General features: G+C 46.1%; 3 protein-coding genes across 6 annotated transcripts in view; all 3 read right to left on the reverse strand.

Moving 5' to 3' along the window:
* Nucleotides 1-10975, reverse strand: part of LOC136461588 (proteasome subunit beta type-7-A-like) — a 139402-nt gene extending 128427 nt beyond the window's left edge. Inside the window, exons 1-3 of the mRNA XM_066460873.1 lie at nt 10906-10975; nt 6087-6120; nt 5934-5970 (exon numbers count right to left, since the gene is read on the reverse strand). Coding sequence (XP_066316970.1) covers nt 5934-5970; nt 6087-6120; nt 10906-10975 — 141 coding nt within the window. The remainder of the gene's footprint in view (nt 1-5933; nt 5971-6086; nt 6121-10905) is intronic.
* Nucleotides 10976-15175: 4200 nt separating this feature from the next.
* On the reverse strand, nt 15176-18210 carry LOC136461592 (uncharacterized). Of its 4 annotated transcripts, none has more exons than XM_066460876.1 (5): nt 18071-18207; nt 17902-18001; nt 17152-17202; nt 16542-17040; nt 15176-16054 (listed from the first exon to the last, which is right to left on the reverse strand). In XM_066460876.1, the coding sequence occupies exons 4-5, from the start codon at nt 16811-16813 to the stop codon at nt 15529-15531; spliced, it is 798 nt and encodes a 265-aa protein (XP_066316973.1). In that variant the 5' UTR covers nt 16814-17040; nt 17152-17202; nt 17902-18001; nt 18071-18207; the 3' UTR covers nt 15176-15528. The 4 variants fall into 4 exon arrangements, 3 of the variants coding, with proteins under 3 accessions (XP_066316973.1, XP_066316972.1, XP_066316971.1); XM_066460875.1 differs by having other exon boundaries at nt 17902-17991; nt 18071-18111; XM_066460874.1 differs by lacking the exon at nt 17152-17202 and having other exon boundaries at nt 17902-18210.
* A 17-nt stretch (nt 18211-18227) lies between these two features.
* On the reverse strand, nt 18228-21429 carry LOC136461593 (uncharacterized). Its single transcript, XM_066460877.1, has 6 exons — nt 21222-21429; nt 20809-20990; nt 20333-20456; nt 20170-20244; nt 19120-19305; nt 18228-19010 (listed from the first exon to the last, which is right to left on the reverse strand). Exons 5-6 carry the CDS (start codon nt 19297-19299, stop codon nt 18405-18407), a joined length of 786 nt encoding a protein of 261 aa, XP_066316974.1. The 5' UTR covers nt 19300-19305; nt 20170-20244; nt 20333-20456; nt 20809-20990; nt 21222-21429; the 3' UTR covers nt 18228-18404.
* Nucleotides 21430-21630: the final 201 nt, after the last annotated feature.

Genomic DNA, 21630 nt, shown 5'->3' on the forward strand with positions numbered 1-21630 from the left:
AAAACGCGCTCTGACCGAACGCTCTGGTCAGACTGACCGGACGCTGGCCCTCAGCGTCCGGTCATCCGATGGACGCCATGTGTCACTTACTTCAAACGCCGTTCGTTAGATTTCAACGGCTACGAAGCTGACCGGATGCTCCGGCAAAACTGACCGGACGCTGAAGCCCCAGTGTCCGGTCATTTCCAGTAAGCTCCCCGAGGCGTATTTCTTCGACCGGACGCGTCCGGTCCACCTTGACCGGACATAGACTAGCGTTCGGTGCAATACCTTAGATACTATGTAGACCCGTCAGTTTGACCGGACGCAGCCTATCAACGTCCGGTGGCTGAGTGACCTAGCGTCCGGTTAGTAGACCAACGCCGGCATCATTTCAACCAACTCCATTTCAACCATAACTTCTTCACCCTTGCTCAAATGTGCCAACCACCAAGTGTATCACCTTGTGCACATGTGTTAGCATATTTTCACAAATGTTTTCAAGGGTGTTAGCACTCCACTAGATCCTAAATGCATATGCAATGAATTAGAGCATCTAGTGGCACTTTGATAACCGCATTTCAATATGAGTTTCACTCCTCTTAATAGTACGGCTATCTATCCTAAATGTGATCACACTCACTAAGTGTCTTGATCACTAAAACAAAATGGCTCCTACATTTTATACCTTTGCCTTGAGCCTTTTTTTCTCTTTATTCTTTTCCAAGTTTAAGCATTTGACCATCACCATGCCATCACCATTATCATGATCTTCGCCATTGCTTCATCACTTGGAGTAGTGCTACTTATCTCATAATCATCTTGATAAACTAGGTTAGTACTTAGAGTTTCATCAATTAACCAAAACCAAACTAGAGCTTTCACATCATGTTGGATGAACCGGCTGCTGTCGGCAAAGTGCTCGAACATAAGGGACTAGACAACATCGGGTCATAGGGCATCTCCCATGGAGTATCCACGTAGCTGAGCTTCTGGGCCAGCTTCCTATAGCTCCTCCTCACTTTCTACAAAAAAGATGACACGGATGAATGAGGCATGGGAACCATTTAACCATTGTGATGCCTTTTGGAATAGAATGTACATCGACAAAGACATGTAGAATGTCATGCTGCTCCCCTCTAGCCTCGTGAAGTCACATGGCTGCTTCGTTGGAGAGACTTGCCAACTGTGTTGCCTGCGTACATAATTGAGTTAAGTTCATATCACTATAATTCATAGGAACTCCGATGTCCACTTGTATTGAAATTCAAATTTCTTACCACGTATCTCTATAGCGGGGCTCTCTCAAGCTGTGTCTCCATCCTTGTCGCATCGTCATACACATCGGCGATGTCATCCTCGTTCTGGTCCTCATCAATTGCCTTGTCAGTGTAGGGGCATGGATATGTGTCCGGGTAGTCCTATGCAACCATTGGAGGTACACGTCAAAGTTGTGTTGGTCGTGCGGCACTGTCTCAGCGATCAGGAACCTTTGCCTATTCTCCTAGTCCTAGATGTACTCGTGGTGCGTCACGGCCCAATTCTTCTCCTTATACCTGTTCCTTCGATCGTACCTGCAATGAACACGTAAGTTAGTGGTTGTATGTATGCACATGACTGTTAAATGTTTATGTTATTATCATCGCACTCATGCAACTTTTTGTTGGTTGTGTATAGCGGCGGTGGGCATGGCTGGAATCTCCTGAACTGCCTGTACACCCTTATAGGGTAGTGTATCTCAACCACGTGGAAGAAAATTAGTGGACGTTATAAAGCCACTCCTCTAACTTTTCCTCAGTGCGAGGACTTAGGTAGCCCTCTAGCTCAAATCTGGACTAAGGACACCAACTCACCTGAAATTTAGGTAACAAAAGTTAGGTTTTTAGAATAATGAAAAACCAACAACACCGAATTGCATAATCAAAGTGGTCATAACCTGGTGCTGTGTCAGGATGTCTAGCATGTTCGAGTACTGCCTGTACCGTCGCTTGGGGTTCCCTCTCACTACCTTCGCTTCTTGCCAGACATACAAAACACTCGGTTGTACGTCAACGTGATTCCATGGCTACATTGAATAGAATAGTCAGTCACAAGTGTGGCGTCAAGTTTTAGGTAAATAAAAAATTAATGCACTTACAGGTAAACGGTGAACAACGGGCCTCCCAACTGGCCATCGCTCCCAACACCAAACCTGTAGTAGGTGGGAGCAACCTCCTAGGTTGGTGCCTCCTATAGTGTGACGGTAGGCAACGCACAACTGACAATTGGTCCATGCTAGGATCGCGCTGCCCCAGCTATATGCTCCTATGTTCTCTCATGCCTAGCTTAGTATGTTCAAGAAGGCCCAGCTGATGGTGTTATCCGATGCGTCAGGGAATAGGAAGGTGCCTAAGAAGTGCCACAGCCACACTCTAGCATACCTCTCGATCTCATGCTCTAGAGCACCTGGGTGCAGCGGCGTCCCGGAGTTTTCTGTTATCCAGACCGAATTGACACCAGATGTTTTCCTAAAATTTTTAATAGACAATGAGAAAGATGGATTGTCAAAATGATTCACCGCCCAAGCTTGTGCCACCCTTCCCCCATACACTATAGACATGCCATTAAGGTCCATATGGCTCGGCAATATGATACTTGGCCAATTCCTTGACCTCCTTCAAATATTCTATTCTAGCCTTTCCAACTCGCCCAAGCTCAGCTATTTCCTCTGCGCAAGTTCTCACCTCTTAACAAAATATTCATTGCACTTGTGAAAGGAGAACTCAACAATTCCAAACATAGGCAATGATTGAACTCTGGTGAATACACTGTTGAAAGACTCTAACGAGTTGGTGGTCATGATGACGTACCTGAAACCGCCCTTGTCATATGCTAATACCCACTTAGCCTTTTGTTCCATCTGCGCCTCTAACCAGGCCCTGTCCGCTTCATTTAGCATCTTATCTAGTTCTCTCTTTGTCTCCTTGAACTAGTGCTCTGTACGTACACAACATAGAGCCTTTACCTTGTCACAAACCTCCTTCTTCCTCTGACACCGCCAGAAATTAGTGGCAAAATGTCATATGCACCATCTATGCACTAGAGGCAGGAACTCATCGATATGTTCACCTGCAGCATTAAGAAGCCCTGGGTGACGGTCCGAGATCAAACATATAGTGTGAGATGGGCCAAGCACTTGTACATGTAGAAGCCGCATGAACCATGACCACGATTCATTGTTCTCTCCCTCTACCAAACCAAAAGCCATGGGTACTATCTGGTCCCCTAGATCAACAGCAACAACCATCATCAACGTGCCTCTATACTTTTTGGTCAGGAAATTGCCATCAATAAGTACGACTGGCCGACAATACTAGAATGCATGTTCTGTCTGCGTGAACAACTAGAACACACGATGCAAGACATGCCTCAACGGGTCGTCAAAATACATCCCTCCAGTGTCTATAAACCATTTCAAGTCAGGGTTGTAGTAATGCATTACACATAATATTTGGGGAAACCTATTGTACGCTTCCTCCCAGCTATCCCAACGAATCGCCAGGGCAATTTGTTTAGCACGGATGAATCAATAGTACACTTGCTTGCACATTGTCAATACAGCCAACGAATTTGGTCTATAGTAAGGACTTGGACCGAGGGATAGTTCTCGGACCCTTTAGGCTGGGCTTCCTTTGAATATGTGTCTATTTGGTGTCGTGCAGTCAAAAAGGCTGAGGGTATGCCTATTAAAGCCATTCAGTCCTTGACAATCCTGGTGACTTGGGAGCTCTGGAAGGAACGCAATGCTAGGATTTTTCAACGACACCATTCCACTGCGGAAAGCCTAATTGCGAAAATCAAGGAGGAAGCAAGGACCTGGTGCCTTATGAGAGCCAAGAGGCTCAAGGAGATTATCTCGAGAGTAGTCCTCTAGCGGAGCTTTTTGACTTTATGTTTTTTACTCCAATTTGGAACTTATATTTCATGTTTGAACTTACTCTTCTTCTCCATTAATATATGCGGGGCAGAACTCCTGCTGGTCGTTTAAAAAAAGAGTACTCTGACTAAACCTCATCCATATCATTAGAATCCTGAATCTGAAGAGCAGTCAATAATTCTTCTAGCACATGTAAGGGAATTTGATCAGGGCATGTATGATTTGGCCCCCACTTGGCACCACATTTGAAGCACAACCCATTGTGCCTTCGGTACTGCTTTAACATTGCCAATTTCTTGTCCATTTCTAGCCACTGTTGCTTGTTCTTTCCTTTCTTAGCATCAATTGTTGTACTTTTGTTAGCCAACCCCCGATCAAGTCCCTTGGTGAAAACCCACTCAAGGGTCTTGTTCTTGCCAACATTGAGTTCCTCCTCCTACAGAAGCGTCAGCGCACTTGCTGTGTCCACATCTTGTGGTCGATGTAGAGTGATCGCGGCTCGGATCTCTTCTTTGAGGCCCGCCACAAATCGGGTGATGAAATAAACATCATCATACGCTGGGTTGTACAAGAGAATCCCATGTGCAAGTTGCTCAAATCAATGCTGGTACTCTACAACTGATCCTATCTGCTTCAAGTTCTCAAGATCATGAAGTTGGGTCTTGTACTGATCCTTGTCATATTTTGCAAATACCAAGTCACAGAGCTTCTGCCAATCCATGATCCTGCCGTGCCTCTCAATAGTCTGCAGCCAGGTAGTTGTGGAACCTTGGAAGTTGAGCGCCGCAAACCTTGCCATCATTGTCGGATGCGTGCCATACACCTTGAAATACAAAACACAACGATCACACCATAATCTGGGATTCTCCCCATCAAATTTGGGAAACTCCATCTTGGGGCAATGAGATGAGCGATGCATAGCAGATCCCTCACCCTCATATGGAATTGGCAGGAATCATACCCGTGATCGGGTGCAGCGGGGGGTATCCGAGGATCCCCTCGCCAGCAACCCGATAATCATTGCGTAGGCCGTGCCCATGGGGCGATTGCAAGCTCGACGCTGAGAGTGCGGGGAAGGTGTTCAAGTCGAACCCACCAAGCACCGTGTCGTAGCATGGCAGAGCACTCAGCTAGGGCGACGCTGTGCCATAGCAGGGTGGCGCGCCCAATGGGAACTGCACCATGTCGTAGCGGACCGGCGCGCCCTGTGGAAGCTGCACCGTGTCGTAGAGAGGCGGTGCGCTCGGGTGAGGTAGCTGGGGTATCAGCTAGGGCATCGGTGGTGGTGGAGACGGGGGTGGCGGTGTGGTGGCGGCTAAGTCTCTAGCTATTGGATCTGGTTCACTGCCTCCATAGACTTCTGCATCATCGAGCCCATCGACGTCCCCGCGACTGTCCGCCATGCTTTGAGATCATTGAGCTTGTCCAGCATCGTCGTCATGGCATCCTGGAACCTGACGAACTGCTTTGCCATGTCATGGAGTCCCGTGAACTACTTCGTCATGGCCTCCATGGATGCCTTAAGGTCTTCAGTTGATGTCGTCATCTCCGCTTGAAACTTGGTGATCTTCTTCGGCGCCAGAGCGAAGGCTTCGGTGAAAAAATTTCCCCCGAATCAACGAGGCTCTCAATACCAAATGTAACAATCTTGGTAAGAAGAGATGGAATTCGGGGAAGAAGCAAACACGAGGTGGGAATTGGAGGAACACGGCTGATGTCCACGGGGCTGTATTGGATAGAACGATAACAGAATTCAGTTATTACAGCCTGTCTTTCATAGGAGGGACTCGACGGCTTATATTGCTAGACACGCTACAGGGCGATTGCCGATCGACAATGCCCGCACCATCTTCTCTGGCAACCCTAGCCCACTGGCAGGGACAACTCTATCATGACATTGTGGCATGTCCACGCACGGGCATCCGTTATATTATTATAATCAAACTCATTTCTCCCTATTAATACAAAAAAAATACGTCGTCCATTCAAGAGAGAGAGAGAAAAAATGCCTAGAAAACATGGGATATCCCGAACATACCTTAAAAACTAGACCGACAATTGTAGTCTCGGTCTTTCTGAAAGGGAACATATCAGGTGCAAACTAGGGAACCTATGGAAACTTGGAAACTTCTAATCAGATCCACTCGATGCTGATCCAATGGATGGGGTGAGAGGTAGGATGATTTTGCACCTAAACCCTCCCACCCGCCGGCCTTTTTTTGGAAAACCCCCAAGCGATCCGTAGCCCCGTGCGCTAGGTTTTGTTTTCTCCTAGTCGCGAGCGAGCCACAACTGCACTGTCAGGAATCCATCGCCACCGCCAGGCTTCATTTTCTCCTAGCCCCATGCACATCGCCCTAGCCCCTAGGATGGCACCACACCCCTGGTTTGCTCGGCCTCAGCGAGTTGTCCTAGACCGCCGCCATGGCCATGCGCCCCTGATTCACCCGACGCAAATCTCCCGCCGCCGCCCCTTGCCCTTCGCTGGTCATGTGAGGGCGTCGTCGCCGACCTGTGAGGGCTCCTCCGCTCATGGCCCTCCACCGCCTGGTGAGGGCGTCGGTGCCCCTTCGCCTCTTCGCATAATTTGTCGCCGCCTTGTGTGCTCCGCCTGGTTGTTTCCCTTTTCAGTATGAATCAGCATTCTTATAGTTTTGTTTACTTAAGTTCCTCTGATGTCAAGTAGGTGAATGCATTTCTTCTGGCTCCAAAGGATGTGCTTCAATGCCGGCCTATCCAGAAACTGAGACTCCAAATGCTAGGTCGTTGGCATGAGAATATTGATGAATGGATCAGCACAGCCATTGCCAAGTGGGATGTTGAGGATTTTGAGCTTATTGTTGATGGCTACTGCCTGTACTATGACCTGAAGCAGCTGGATTGAGAGGAGATGATATCAGCTTTGGATTGAGAGGAGATGATCTCAGCTTTGGATTGAGAGGAGATGCCATCAGCTTTGGATTGTCAGTTTTGCTTCTCCATGGAACCACCTTGTTTGTGATTTTCCGCGGCTTATAAAATTGTCAAATGAGAAGTATGCTCCTCTGGGGCAGTACTTTGGGGAAATAAAGCCTACATATTTTACATTGGTCAAAGGAGTGGAGGGCATCACTAGTGTAATTATGGTGATTTGCATGGTTATAGCTTTCACTTTAGCAACACAGTGGTTCCACCGTAGCTTGGTGAAGCTTCCAAAACCATTCATGTTCATTTGTTCATTATTGTGTATCTGGCACACATTGTTCATGGCCAGTGGCTATACCTATTTCATGTCTGGTACTGAAAAACGGTGAGATTTTATTTATTTGTCTTCATTCTCCTTACATGAAACAATTGAAGTTTGAGTCCTAAGGTATTTGTTTTTTATATAGACATGGATGTATCTGGCGGTGCCTGTTTGCTTGTATGTAGGGGAGAGGGTGCTGAGGTTCTTTAGGTCTGACAGTTATTCTGTCAGGAGATGGTGAATAAGCACTGGCAGATGGTGAATGAGATTGAAGACGCATTTAGAAAGCTGTCCAATTTGCATGTGTTTTTACACCACAGCAATGTTGTAATCTGTAACCTGGTGTGGTGCTGATTGTAATCCATCTTTTGAACGTGAATGATTAGAAGAACCTGGTGTTGGACCCTAATCCATCTTTTTGAATTTGAATGATATGTATCACACATGTATGTTAGGTATCTCATTGTCGTCATAAAAAATTGCCATAATTGATCTGAAAAGGTTTCCAAGTGCAATAAAATGTAGAGACAGACTTAAGAATGAGAAAATTAATGAACTATTTCAGAGTTAAGCTTACTAATTCACTATGGCATCATGCCATCATGAATGATCAAAACCTACTTCCAGATCATAATATCAGCAATTGACGAAGACACAAGTAGATGAAATTTCAGCAAGCAGAGCAATAGAAGCTTGGAAGATCAGCTTGATTATCATAACAGAGTACATTGAATATGATCAAAATGATCAAAAGTGTTTACACGAACTTGAAATATCAGCCAACAACATTGTTTGGGCAAGTGCGTCCATCATGATCCCCTATTTGCTTACATTTTCTACACGTCTGTTTACTTTTACCCTTGCTTGCATCCTTCATCTCCTTGCTCTTCTTAATTCTTTTGCGTCTCCCTTTGGACTTGATATCATTTGGTGGATATATATTGACTTGATTTGGAATTTTACTACCAAGGAAAGATTCATACTCATCCTATTTATTAACTCTCATAGCAGGCGTGATCTTTTGAAGAGGTTCTACTAGGTTGGATAAACTAGAAAATAAAAAGTCCATCCCTTGTTCAGAGTTCTTGGCCATCTGGATGAGATCTTTAAACTGGTTCTGTGAATCTGAAATCTTTTTCTGCATTGCCACCTCCATAGGATCTTCAGGCTTTTCATCTAGCAGGTTACCTTCTTCATCAAAGAATAGTTCCCTATAAAATTAAATATCTGATCAAGACTATTGTACAAAACAGCCATAGAAAAAAAATCATACAATACAAACCTTTTACATCTTTTCTTCCATCTCTTCATAATATAAATCGATGGTACCTCATTTTGCTTCTCGGCTCTAAGCACTTGTATTATATGACGGCACGGGATGCCATAGGACTCATATAATTTACAGGAGCACCTACCAAACATGTTTGACTTGTTGAACTGAACCACTCGCTCTTTTCCAGATAGACTGCTGGTGGTGACAATTTTTATATCTTCACACTCTGTAATGCCCTGAATAATGCAATGGTCTCTTGCAGCTACGATTTGTTCCTAAAATTTACTAAAAACTTCATGTGTATATATCACACTACATTGTTTTCCATGGACCATGGTGTCATCAATTTAGGAGTCCTGTGAAGACTTGCATTGTTGGCCTTTAACTCCTCTTGGCGCTGGTACTCCAAAGTTGTGTCAAACCTCAGCCAAAACTCAACAAAGGTCAATTTTCAATGAATGAAATGATTAAAAAAAGAATTTGCACTATTCGATCGTGACATAGTCCTAAGGATTCCTGCTAGAGGTATGTCCATAAAGTATGCTAGAATCCATGATTGACGCATGGCAAACTTTGTGGAAAACCAATCATTTCCCATGAGTGCAAAATCTATTATGATAGAATTCCACTATGACTCAAAATCATCTGAAGTCTCGGAGCCCCAAACACACGTGTGTAGTCTATTCCAGAACTGTTCATCCTCTCTTATAGAGGGCCCGACCTTCTCAGGTACCTTTTCCATAATATGCCACATGCAAAGTCTGTGAGTTGTATCTGGTAGAATCTGAGCAATAGTAGCCTTCATGCTCGCATCTTCATCTGTTATGATTAGATGAGGTGCTACTCCACGCATAGCCTTTAGAAAGGTGTTAAACAACCATTCATATGACTCGATCTTTTCATTTGCCAAGAATGTTGCCCCTAGGAAAACACTTTGCAAGTGATGATTGACTCTAGTAAATGGCACAAAAATCATGTTATACTGGTTAGTGGTGTATGTTGAATCTACAGAAACCACATCACCAAAAACACTATAGTTTTTCCTACATAAGGCATCTGCCCAAAACACATGAAAAATCGTCCTTGTTCGTCCACCATAAAGTCATAAAAGAAGGCAGGATTTACTTCCTCCTTTCGCCCAAGTTGTGCCACAAACATTTGTGCATCTGCATCCTTGATTTTGCTCCTGAGGTCACGGTAATAGTTTTGCAAATCCCTCAGCGTGCACCCAACATTCTGAATCCCACCCTCATTGACATGGAGAAGTCTATATGCCTGTGAGGTGCCAATGCTAGCCTTATGACAACTGAACAAGGTACTCTTTGCTCTCTCACTAACATTACGGTTGGATCTTAGCAAATGCCTCTTATCTGGTGACACAAAACCATGGCTGACACAAAATCATGGTTGTGCTCCTCAACCATTAAAGCCATCCGATACTTCTTGTCAGTGCCAAGCTTGACAACAATATGTGCCTCACAACCACATCTGGTTTCCATCACATTATGCGTCTTTCTCTTTTTTCTGGATTTGTCAATAATATTTTTTTCGTTCTCCTTTCTGTACCCTTTCCTTGAACAATAATATCGCTTGAATAATATTTCATCATTTTGCTTCTTGTGCTGACCAACACGAATAGAGAAACCAGCTTCATGTGCATACGATTTGTAAAATTTCTCCACATCTATAAGTGTATCAAACATCATTCCAACCACAGGCTTCAACTGATCCATGGCGGCGTTCTCAAAACTTCTTCCAGTAAGTCCCGCGACGGCTTCAAAGAGGGCGTGGTTCCCTGTCCATGGCTGCTGCATCTCTTGCTGCTGTTGGCTGTCGCCGTCGTTTCGCATCGTCGCGTCGTCCGAGTACATTCTCTGGCAATGAGATTGACAGAAATTGCAATCAAACGAAAAGGAAACCGGACCACGAAAACGAAAAGAAAGATCACTAAAAAGAACTTACACACGCCGGAGCCGTGCTAGACCTCCCAGATGGCAGTGCGCACGCAAAAACGAACTGGCCGAGCACACCAGGCCGGGCGCACGTCGAAGCCCAGGCACTGCTGCTGGCCGATCCACAGCAGGTTGAACTGGCCGGATCGCCTGCACGCGAGGAAGGGATCAGGCCGGGCGCATGGGTGGCACCTGCACGCGAGAAACGGATCAGGCCGGGCGCACTGCCAGCGCCTGCACGCGAGGAACGGATTAGTTCGCATGCACAGGCGGCGGAAAGTTTCGCACGGGCGGCGCTGCGCACGAGGAACGGATCAGCAGCGCCTGCACGCGAGGAAAGTTCTGGCGGCGCATCTCCCTTCCGCGCCGGGATCGCTGCACGCGAGGAACCGACTGGTGCATGTGCATGCGGATCGCTAGGGGGTTTTCTGAAAAAAGGCCGGCAGGTGGGAGGGTTTAGACGTAAAATCGTCCCACCTCTTATCTCATCTATTGGATCAGCATCGAGCGGATCTGATTAGAAGTTTCCACATATATGTTCCCTTTATGAAAACGGGCAGCATATCATTCCTCGCGCACAGATCGAAGCTGAACCCACCCTTTGCAGGGAAACCCAATGACGCTACCATCCTGCATAGTGATCAAAATACTTCAGTTACCCTATTGCAGGCTTCCTTATGGCGTTAAGATGGCCTTAACTGCGACTATGCAGCAAAGGTATCAAAATGGATTCCAGCAATGGTTGTTTCTCTTATCTCTTTACCCAAATTTTAACAAGACGTTACATCAAACAAGGTGGGCAACCCGCAACCATCTGTAATTCCATCTCACCACACCACCACTCAAACAAGATATACTATCATAATATATCAACTCAAATCTCTGATGCCACAACATATGCCTCTCAGACAAGATGTAACAACAAGGCTATGAACACAAATCCCAGCAATAACTGCTACTTGGCTTTTCGCGTTACCCATCTTTATACGAAAAAACAAATCCGACAAACTAGAAAAGGGTAACCTTGTGGAGCATCTAGGAAGTCTATCTAAATCGTCCAGAGCACAAACAAAAGCAATCGAAGAAAGTCGGCACTCACCCGCGCGCGTCCCCTGTTCCGCCAATGGACACGAAACGGAAAACCGAAGCGCGGAACAGCACACGGCAAGGCAAGGGAGAATAAACCTACCCCCGCCGCGCCGATCGAAAGGAAGCGAGATCACGAAGTAAGGTTGGAGAGGGTGCCGCGACGACGCACCTTAGAACGGAATCAGATCAGTTGTGCTTGTGCAGCAATGAAGAAGCAACGACGGAGCACCTCGGTTTGGAGAAGAGGAAAGAACGAAAGGAAACCGCAAGGCGAAGGAAGCAGGTCAGTGGTTTTGGCGAAACAGAGTTCTAGTTCAGATTTCAACTCAGAAATCGTCAGAACTCAGATCAGCACGTATCACGGTCATCATGTCCTATGTATCACGGTCATTGTCAAGGTCACGCAGAAACACGTTCGTGTGAGATCAGCACAACACACCAAATTTGACGCGTGCATAAATAGTAAGCTTTAAACCGTCAAAATATACCCCAAAACAAAGACCATAGATTCATTAACACCAAGGAGTACTACTACCACTGCTAATCTTGCACTACATGACCTTAATACCGTCATGACTTTGTTCCCATATGCTCCTCCTTCCCTACTTACTGGCACCCAACACTGCCAGGAACATTCCTTACCAAAATGGTTCAATGGTGAAATGTTCACCTGAGAGTTGTGCAAATTTGCAGTGTAAAAGTTCACCTGAGATTATTAATATATTTATGGTAAAGTCAAGATTCGAGACTTAGGTATCAGAAACACACCAGCTTGTATAATAACTTGGAGGATATGACTGAAAAAATCATAATGGTTCACAATCACAACACTAATCGCGGAAAAGAACACAACTAATGTAGTCAACCTTTCAAAAGGATGCAATAAAAAAAAGATCGATTGTTTCTTATTTTCCTAATGATAGGAAGAAAAACTGTGAAATAACAGAAAATTTGATCAATGTTCCATTTCCTCGATAACGTGTTAGTGTGCACCGAAACGGTAATGAGACAAGCCAGATAATCATCCATAGTCTATATGACTATATATAACAATACAATACAATGATAAAGCACCAATTGATTTTAATCAGACTGAAGGAAGGCTTGGCCATCATTCTATCATGCGATCCTGCAGTCCCAGGCATCTTTTATAATGGCTCACATGAAATTGTCTCCACCCCTAAAGCCCGACGAAGCTCCAACTTTGTTTCAATGACGAGAGCAGCAATGACATGAAGATCGAGAAAAGACAATGAGAGAGAAAACATGTTTTTTTTTCTTGGACCCAGGTTCTATAGGTGAGAGCAACTTGTCGATCCTAAAGTGTGAAGGAGCAAGTCTTATCACACTAAAAAGAGGTTGGAGTAGGTCCTATCCTCACATTAAATATATAGGAGCAGTATAGATACGTCCATTACGAACGCTCTTAGGTCTCCTTAAAAATGAAAGATTTTTTTTCCCTACAGCAGCCCTAAAAAGATTGCTTTCTCTCTCACGAAGCAGAGACTCAGACCGCACTAGAAAATTTTAACCGCCAACCACATACCATGATGCCATTTGTCATCTAGAATGGCAACATGCATGGCTGAGGAGATTGCTGCTCTAGAGCGCACCGGCACTTGGGATCTTGTTCCTCTTCCTTCTCATGCTCATCCCATCACATGTAAGTGGGTTTATATGATTAAGACTCGCTCCGATGGCTCTCTTGAGCGTTATAAGGCCCATCTTGTTGCTCGTGGTTTTCAACAGGAGCATGGTCGCGACTATGACGAGACCTTTGCTCCTATGGCTCACATGACCACTATTCGCACTCTCCTTGCTGTGGCCTCTGTTCGTGCCTGGTTCATCTCTCAACTTGATGTAAAAAAATGTCTTTCTTAATGGTGAACTCCATGAGGAGGTCTACATGCGACCACCTCTCGGGTATCTTGTTCCTGATGGCATCGTTTGTCGTCTTCGTCGCTCTCTTTATGGTCTGAAACAAGCTCCTCGAGCTTGGTTTCAGCTCTTTTCCTCTGTGATCGCGGCTATTGGTTTTTCTCTGAGTGCTCATGACCTTGCCTTGTTTGTTCATAATTCATCTCGTGGCCGCACTCTTCTTCTTCTTTATGTTGATGATATGATCATCACTGGTGATGATTCTGAGTATATTGCATTTGTGAAGGCACGTCTCAGTGAGCAGTTTCTCATGTCCGATCTTGGCCCTCTTCGTTACTTTATTGGGATTGAGGTCTCTTCCACCTCTGATGGCATTTATCTGTCCCAAGAAAAGTACATTCAATATCTTCTTGATCGTTCTTCCCTCACTGATCATCGCACTGTTGAGACTCCCATAGAGCTTAATCTTCATCTTCGCACAATTGATGGTGAACCTCTCACTGATCCCACTCGATATCGTCATATTGTTGGGAGTCTTGTCTATTTGGGTGTGACTCATCCTGACATTTCATATGTTGTGCATATTCTTAGTCAGTTTGTTTCCGCTCCCACTCACCTCCACTATAGTCATCTTCTTCGTGTCTTGCGTTACCTTCGTGGGACCATTACTCGCCATTTGTTCTTCCTGCGCTCTAGCTCTTTTCAACTCTAAGCCTACTTCGATGCTACTTGGCTAGCGACTCTTCTGATCGTCACTCTCTTTCAACCTATTGTGTTTTTCTCGGTGGTTCTCTCATTGCTTGGAAGACTAAGAAGCAGACTGTGGGTTCTCGTTCGAGTGCAGAGGCTGAGTTACGAGCTATGGCTCTTGCGACTACAGAGGTCACTTGGTTGCGCTGGCTACTTGAGGATTTTGGTGTTTCAGTTTCTATGCAATAAAAAAAAGATCGATTGTTTCTTATTTTTCTAATGATAGGAAGAAAAACTGTGAAATAACAGAAAATTTGATCAATAAGTCATTCTGCCTGCCAGCATCTTCATGTTCCATTTCCTCGATAACGTGTTAGCTTGCACCGAAACGGTAATGAGACAAGCCAGATAATCATCCATAGTCTATATGACTATATATAACAATACAATACAATACAATGATAAAGCACCAATTGATTTAAATCAGACTGAAGGAAGGCTTGGCCATCATTCTATCATGCAATATGATCCTGCAGTCCCAGGCATCTTTTATAATGGCTCACATGAAATTGTCTCCACCCCTGAAGCCCGACGAAGCTCCAACTTCGTTTCAATGACGGGAGCAACAATGACATGAAGATCGAGAAAAGACGGTGAGAGAGAAAACATTTTTTTTTCTTGGACCCAGGTTCTATAGGTGAGAGCAACTTTGTCGACCCTAAAGTGTGAAGGAGCAAGTCTTATCACACTAAAAATAAGTTGGAGTAGGTCCTATCCTCACATTAAATATATAGGAGCAGTATAGATACGTCCATTACGAACGCTCTTAGGTCTCCTTAAAAATGAAAGATTTTTTTTTCCTATAGCAGCCCTAAAAAGATTGCTTTCTCTCTCACGAAGCGGAGACTCAGACTGCACTAGAAAATTTTAACCGCCACGCGTGGACTCTATTTTTTGACTGGATTCTCTCTCTTGATTCAATTAGCTCTATGCAGTCGTTTGAGTCGGTTTACAGCAAGGACGATGATTCGGTTTCAAAGACTACCGGAGCCCTGATACGGGCAGTCGTTTGTCAAAGAGCCTGCATGTACAGAACTGCCATGTACACAGAGACGATGGCAATAAATCAGGATTAGATAAACCTGCTTAACTGAAATTGCTGAGGCAAGCTATTCAAACAAAAGCACCATCTCCCTTAAAATGCATGGATAACATATTTTACAGCAGGTCGCGCAATGCAATAATCAGATGAAGCATTCATCAGCTAGATTTTTGGGTGCTCCAGTGGTGATGCGTCGCAGTCTAGACACATATGTACAAATCACCATACAAGTGGGTCAGTGGTGTCCCCATGACTTTGTAAAGATAACTCATCAGCAATGCGCAAAATGCTGGTGCTGTCTGCGTCTGATTTCCGCCTGCCAGTACAAGTAGAAGTGCCTAGCGACGCTAAACCTGTGGAATTTCAACCGCTTCCACAAGGCAAAATGCAAAATACCGCATGACTAACTGAACCTCAGCTAAATTACTCAGCTTCATCCTCTGAGTCAGCAACAACCTGTGCAAGATCATCTTCAGAGCCAGAGAAAGTAGTGTCAGGCTGCTTGGAGACAGGCGTGGGCCTTTGCCTCAGTGTTTTCTTCGTCATTGGTGGAGGGGTGATCTGACCTGGATGCATAGTCCCTTCATCATTCTTCATGTTTCTTTGACTCCGACGGAGCCCTGGCCGAGGCTTGTCATTTGCCAAACGGGCAGCAAGACGGGTTCTCTTGCGCGGTACAAACACATCCTCCTCTTCCATGTCGCTCTTGTAGGAATCAGAAGCATTATTTTCTCCGTCACTGTCAGCCGAGCTGGCATCCCTGTCATTATAGTCTCTGTCTTCCTCATCACCAGAGCTCAGGTCACTTAGATACTTGGCATCCTCCTGTCCTCCATTTTTGTTGTTTTCAGAACTGATGTCAGATCTTCCATTGGCACCTTTGTCTCCATGATGTGAAGCACGTTTCTCTTTTGTTCCTGCCTCATGTGAATCTTGTTCTTTTTCTTTCCTAAAAAAGGTACAGTACAAATCTTTTCAAGAAGAATGCTCTGTAGTTAACTAATAAAGGAACAATTGATAGAATTTCAAAAGATCATTTAGACATGAACTTATTGAGATTGCAATCCATAGTTCATATGTGATATTTCTTTGATGTTAAAAAGGCAACCTCAATTCCCACTTCCCAGAATTTTCTATACATATTTTATCCCCAAATATCCATCAAAAGTATGTGTCATGCTTTTACTATAAGAAGATAACAGGTGCTGATAAAAAAAAGGGCGTACCCAGTGCAAAGAGCTCCCGCTCTGTGCGGGGTCTTGGGAAGGGTGTCAGTGGCAAGCCTTACCCTCGCCTGTGCAATGCGAGAAGACCGCGACTCGAACCAGGGACCTTCCGGTCACAGGCGGTAAAGACTCTACCGCTTGCACCAGGCAATAACAGGTGCTGATACTATAGATAAAATACTAGGGAGTGCTGGAATGGCCCGAACTTACTGTACAGCTCTTATCGCCTCCTCAATAGAACTGAACGCATGAATCCTGGCCACCATCTTGCCGAGGTCAAGCACCGCTGCCGTCAATTCTGCGTTCGACATAACGCCAATGGCGGAGGGAGACGCCCCCGCGGCCATCGGCAGCGAGGTCTTGGGGACGAGCGGCAGGGTTCCCGCGGGCAGAACCGGCTGGGACGTCTGCGGGACAGGCAGCTGCGCGGAGGCGTTGGTGGCCGGCGGCGGAGTGGTGGAGGTGGGCAGCGAGGTCGACATTGGAACCGAGAACGCTGATACCAGGTTGATGGGCAGCGGTCCTCTGTGACTCGTCGATCGGAGGTTGTAGCTGTGGGAGATTGGAGGGCGAGGCTTGAACGTCGCGCGGCAGCGGGGCGCCGTGGTCGCACGAGCTCAAGCGACAGGAAGAGGCGGCTAGGGTTTAGGTCTCCTGGCTCCCTCCAGGAAGCCGGAAACAATCTGTTTCCGCTTAATCTCCAATAATCCTGATTACAAGTATTTATGCTAATGAATAATCCTTTTGCTAATTAACCCCTTGGGCTATTTGCTAATAATATAAATCACGAAATAAATACTATGGCTTATTAGCCACTAACTTGGCGCCTGGAGTACTGCAGGCCGGTCATAACAAGAACGATCATAATCGGCTGCACAAAAGATATCCACGATTAAGAAAAAGACAGTTGGTCACAAAAATGTCAATTTTATTCAAGCGTTTTTTTAACCCAATCAGAATAGATATTGGCAGCAACATGCAACAGATACCACAGATGTTATTCTGTGTTGCAGTAAGAATTGTCTACATCACAGACTCACAATTAATGGTTAAAGATAGTAGGAGCACGTTAATTTGGATGCATTTATAGAATGCCAATGGGATTCTGATCTGACAGAAGAAATGAGGGATGGAATTGCCACATGACATTCAGTATAACCATCAAGCTGACAGTTCACACCCCAACGATTCTTGGCCAGATAAAAGTGACCATAGTAAGTTTGAATGTTTGATGGCCTTTTGTGTTGATGAAATGATCAATAAAGAAGCTCCTTACAGAAATTGTAGCTGACAGGCCTACGTTCACGCAATGAACGGGTTTGGAAAGTGTTAGCAAAAGCTAAAACTTTGTCCTTCTTCTCCTGACGTTTTAAAAGCCTCTCTTTTTTCAGTAGAGACAAATCAGATAAACCAGCAGCACGAAAACAATACTTCATGCGAAGGATAATGCAGCTATTTCGAATATTATATAAGCATATGTGTTTTTAACACCTCTCGTACTAAATACTAATTACGAAAAACATAGGTGGAAATAGATAGGAACTTAGGAAAAGTATCAGTGGGTGTCTACCTTTTGAAACTTCTCCACAGCTGGAACAATTTCAGTCTTAAGATGCTCTGCAATAGCAGATTCAGCATGACCCTTTCTGGATAACTTCTCCTGTCAACATCTTATGTCAAATATAGTAGTAAAAATATAAGAGCACATCAAATATATATAAATAAGCAGAAGCCCTTACTGATATTTCAAGAAACTCGTCAAGGTTAGTTGCAACTGTTTCCCAGTAAATATTGGTAACTGGTTTTGTCAATCGGCGCGGGCGCCTTTCTTTTTGGTACCCACTCACCCAATGACACGAATAGTTCAGTTCAAATAAAAACGACATGAATTGATCAAACAGAAAAGGAAATAGATAAGATCATCTGTCAAACATACACAAAGTTCCAGATTTGGTGCTGCGACTACTATGACACCCCTTCACTTATTTCATAGTCATCTAGCGCTGCCACTACTACAACACCCCATCACGCTACTACAACTCCCCATCACGTCTCAGTTCGTGGTACCAAGTATCAACAAATCAGGTACCACTTGATGTTCACTTCAACTTGATCATCATCGACTTCTCTTTCTTGACTCATAATTTCATGGGTGAATTCTAGACTGAATTTTAAATTCTTGTCCTGCTCTTCTTGACTATCACATGTTGTGATTACTGTCAGGTCCACTTCTATGTGGAGTTCGAGCTGCCAACGACATGGCACGGCAACCATAGACGGACTCAACGGAAGAATGGATGTGGAGCCAGAGGGAAAGGACAAGCTCGTCCCTCGTTCACAACTGAAGAGGTGGACGCTTTTGTTCCTATAGTCAGTGGCGCTTGCCTTGATCTTACCATAAACGGCACGGCTCCTAGAACCGAGGTCTTTCAACTTTAACTTAACCTCAACATTGGCCTCAATGGCGTTGGGAATCACCAAGTATGTGATCTCCAACTTGCGGCCAGGGCCTGCACAGATCGTTCGTGTGTATTCCTCAATTTCATCGTCGACTAAAACATCCCAGTCCTCTGTGATGGGAGGACCAGACTCATTGTCAGCATAAACTTCCAAGCTGAAGTAACCATAAGCCATGAGAATTCTACGGGGTCCAATGGGCACCAAATCGACCATTCCTTCCTGCACGTGCAAGCATGAATGTGAAGGGTTTTAATTTATTACAATATGTATCAGTATGTACGAGACATAAAGCGTATAGTAGATATAATATAAGGTAGCTAGTATATACCTCTTGTACTTCCCCCTCGCGCTGCACGTAGATGCACCGACCTTGGTGCCAGTCATAGCCGTAGATTTCGCAGATAGGGAAGTTTGCACAAATGGCCAACAATTGCACCGCACGTTGGCCAAGCCGCTCACGTTGGCGTGGTTCACGTTGGCCAAGTATAGCATGTTCTTTGGACATCATCGTCTCCTGCATAGTAATATATGTTACCGATTAACGAGGTGAGCTGAAGGACAGGCGGCGGCGACGGTGGGCGGAAAGAGAGGGGTGGTTCTGAGACGGCGATGGGCCTAATCCGACCTGGCGGTAGGAGACGATGAAAAAAAAACTCGACCCACAGGGTAAGACAGCCCCAGCCTTTGTGGTTAAGAAGAAGACCTTCTCACGCAGGTCGAGAAAACCCGCGAACCTGCCCCACCCATACGCAGCAGCTCCCTTGAGACTGGGCTGGCCTTAGACCTGTGCTTTGGCGTGGCGCAGACGAAGGGATTTTTTTTCAACGCAGATAAACTGCGCCTCCTCTGGCCAACAAATCCGCCGCTGAAGGGGGTCGAACTCTAGCCGGCAGGGTGCAAAGCGCACAGCCAGACCAACTGGTCTAGCGTTCGCTTGCAGGAAAAGCGAAGCGAGGAGAGGGGGAATCCGAGAATACTAAATAGATGCATGGCAATGTTAACAGCTGCCATAGAATGGGGTGATGATAGCATCTAAGGTTTGTGTTATATGAACTTAGGCATACTGAAAAATCTCAGATTTCAAAGGCTTTTTTATCAGATAGTCAGATTAATACTATCATGTTGCATAGAGTGTGCAACCTGAACTTGATGAAATGGTCAGACAGTACAGAAGAAAAAACAAAGAGGGAGACTAACCAACTAGACCTTCACTGGACAATCACTAGCTCAAATCCCAGGTCGTCAATGGACGCTTAAGAAAATTTCTCTCAGACCATGATTCACCTCTCCCACTTGGGTACATACACAGCACAATTTGCTTCAGGCTTAAAAAACGAAAAATCTCCACAAGCAATTGGGGTGACAGTGTTGCAAGTACCTGGAATAACGGAGCAGGGAGATGAATTTGGATTGGTGATGCAACTTTCAGATCTGTGAGGTTGAAGGCAGCCACCTTCACAGCCGAACACAGACAGGCAAAACAAATTTGCTTCAGTTAAAAAAAATCCACTTTCAGCATATAAGAACAGAATTGGTCGTACCTGGGTGGCAGCGGAAGATGAGGAGATTGGTGGCTGGATGTGTGGAAGACGATGAGATGGATCTTTGTGCTGCCTCTGGACTTCGGTGGAGAACGGCAACAGTGTCCGTCCAAACGTCGAGGCCCTACCAACAGCCAACCCAATCAGCAGATCTCATGGGAACGCATCTGCGGTGTGTGATTTTGGAGGTAGCAGCTCGGGATTTCGGAGGCGGCTGTGCAGCGCATGGCGAGACGAGGGGCAGCGGCGTTGGTGGACGGGGGCGGCGGGGCTGGGATCCAGGGGCGGGGCTGACGGGTCTGGTGGCTGGTTGCGTGGGTGGCGGGCAGCGACACTGGGTGCGGCGAGGTCCAAGGCAGCGGGCGGCGGCGCTGGGTGTGGCGTAGCTCGAGGCGGCGGGCTGGATGGCGCGGCGTGTGTGGCGGTCTGCCGGATAGACAGGTGGAGGAGATAAGAGGATTTGGGGGAAATATCACCTTGCTGTACCGGCGGAGGGGGAGGGGAGGGCCGCCGGCGCCCTGGCTGGAGATCCGAAGGAGGGGAGGGGACGGCCGCCGGCGCACTGGCTGGAGCACCGGCGGAGGGGAAGGGGAGGCCCGGCGTTGGCGGAGAGGCAGGCGGCGCCGGGAGCTCGGAAGCGTTGCCTGTCTGGAAAAGCCTGCGCGATTCGGAAAAAGCGGGGTCGAGCTCGGAAGCGTTGCGGGCGACCTCGCGGAAGCGCGTTCGCTGGTAGACCGGTATCACAAGGCGTTTGTGCGGGCTTATCGCTTATCTGGCTCAAGCTGAGCAAACGCTCTCCCAAACAGAGTCCAACTGGTCTAGCGTTTGCTTGCAGGAAAAGCGAAGCGAGGAGAGGGGGAATTCGAGATGGCAAAGGGCCTAATCCGACCTGGCGGCAGGTGGAGACGTGGAGGGTCGGCAGCGCGGAGACTGAGGGTCGGCGCCGTTGGGGCGGAGATGATGCGGACCGCCGCCGTCGAGTGGTGCCGATGAGGACCGGAGGGCGCCGCCGTTCGGCAGTAAGACCAGGAGGACAGAAGGGTGCTACACTGCGGGGGTGGACGGAGAACAATATGCAGCAATATGAAGGCACGCCCCTACAAGCGTCGATTTAGAACGATTACAATCAATTTCCCACGCTTGCTCAAAATCAGGGGAGAGGATCGTTTGTAATCAAGACTTGTTCGAAATCAAAGGAAGGGGAACATTTGAAGTTAACTTGGCTCCAAATCAAGGGATATACGAAGAAATACCTGGAATCCCGATGGAGGAATAGTTGGAACTTGCAGCCGCCCCAA

Source organism: Miscanthus floridulus, chromosome 6 (genome assembly GCF_019320115.1).
Source record: "Miscanthus floridulus cultivar M001 chromosome 6, ASM1932011v1, whole genome shotgun sequence".
In the NCBI taxonomy this organism is placed as follows: Eukaryota; Viridiplantae; Streptophyta; class Magnoliopsida; order Poales; family Poaceae; genus Miscanthus; species Miscanthus floridulus.

Coding starts and splice junctions, on each gene's coding strand:
- LOC136461592 (XM_066460874.1), bottom strand. CDS start 16,813: ATGTCGACCTCGCTGCCCACCTCCACCACTCCGCCGCCGGCCACCAAC. Junction 16,055..16,541: donor GAGGCGATAAGAGCTGTACA/GTAAGTTCGGGC, acceptor TACCTTTTTTAG/GAAAGAAAAAGAACAAGATT.
- LOC136461593 (XM_066460877.1), bottom strand. CDS start 19,299: ATGATGTCCAAAGAACATGCTATACTTGGCCAACGTGAACCACGCCAA. Junction 19,011..19,119: donor GCGAGGGGGAAGTACAAGAG/GTATATACTAGC, acceptor TTGCACGTGCAG/GAAGGAATGGTCGATTTGGT.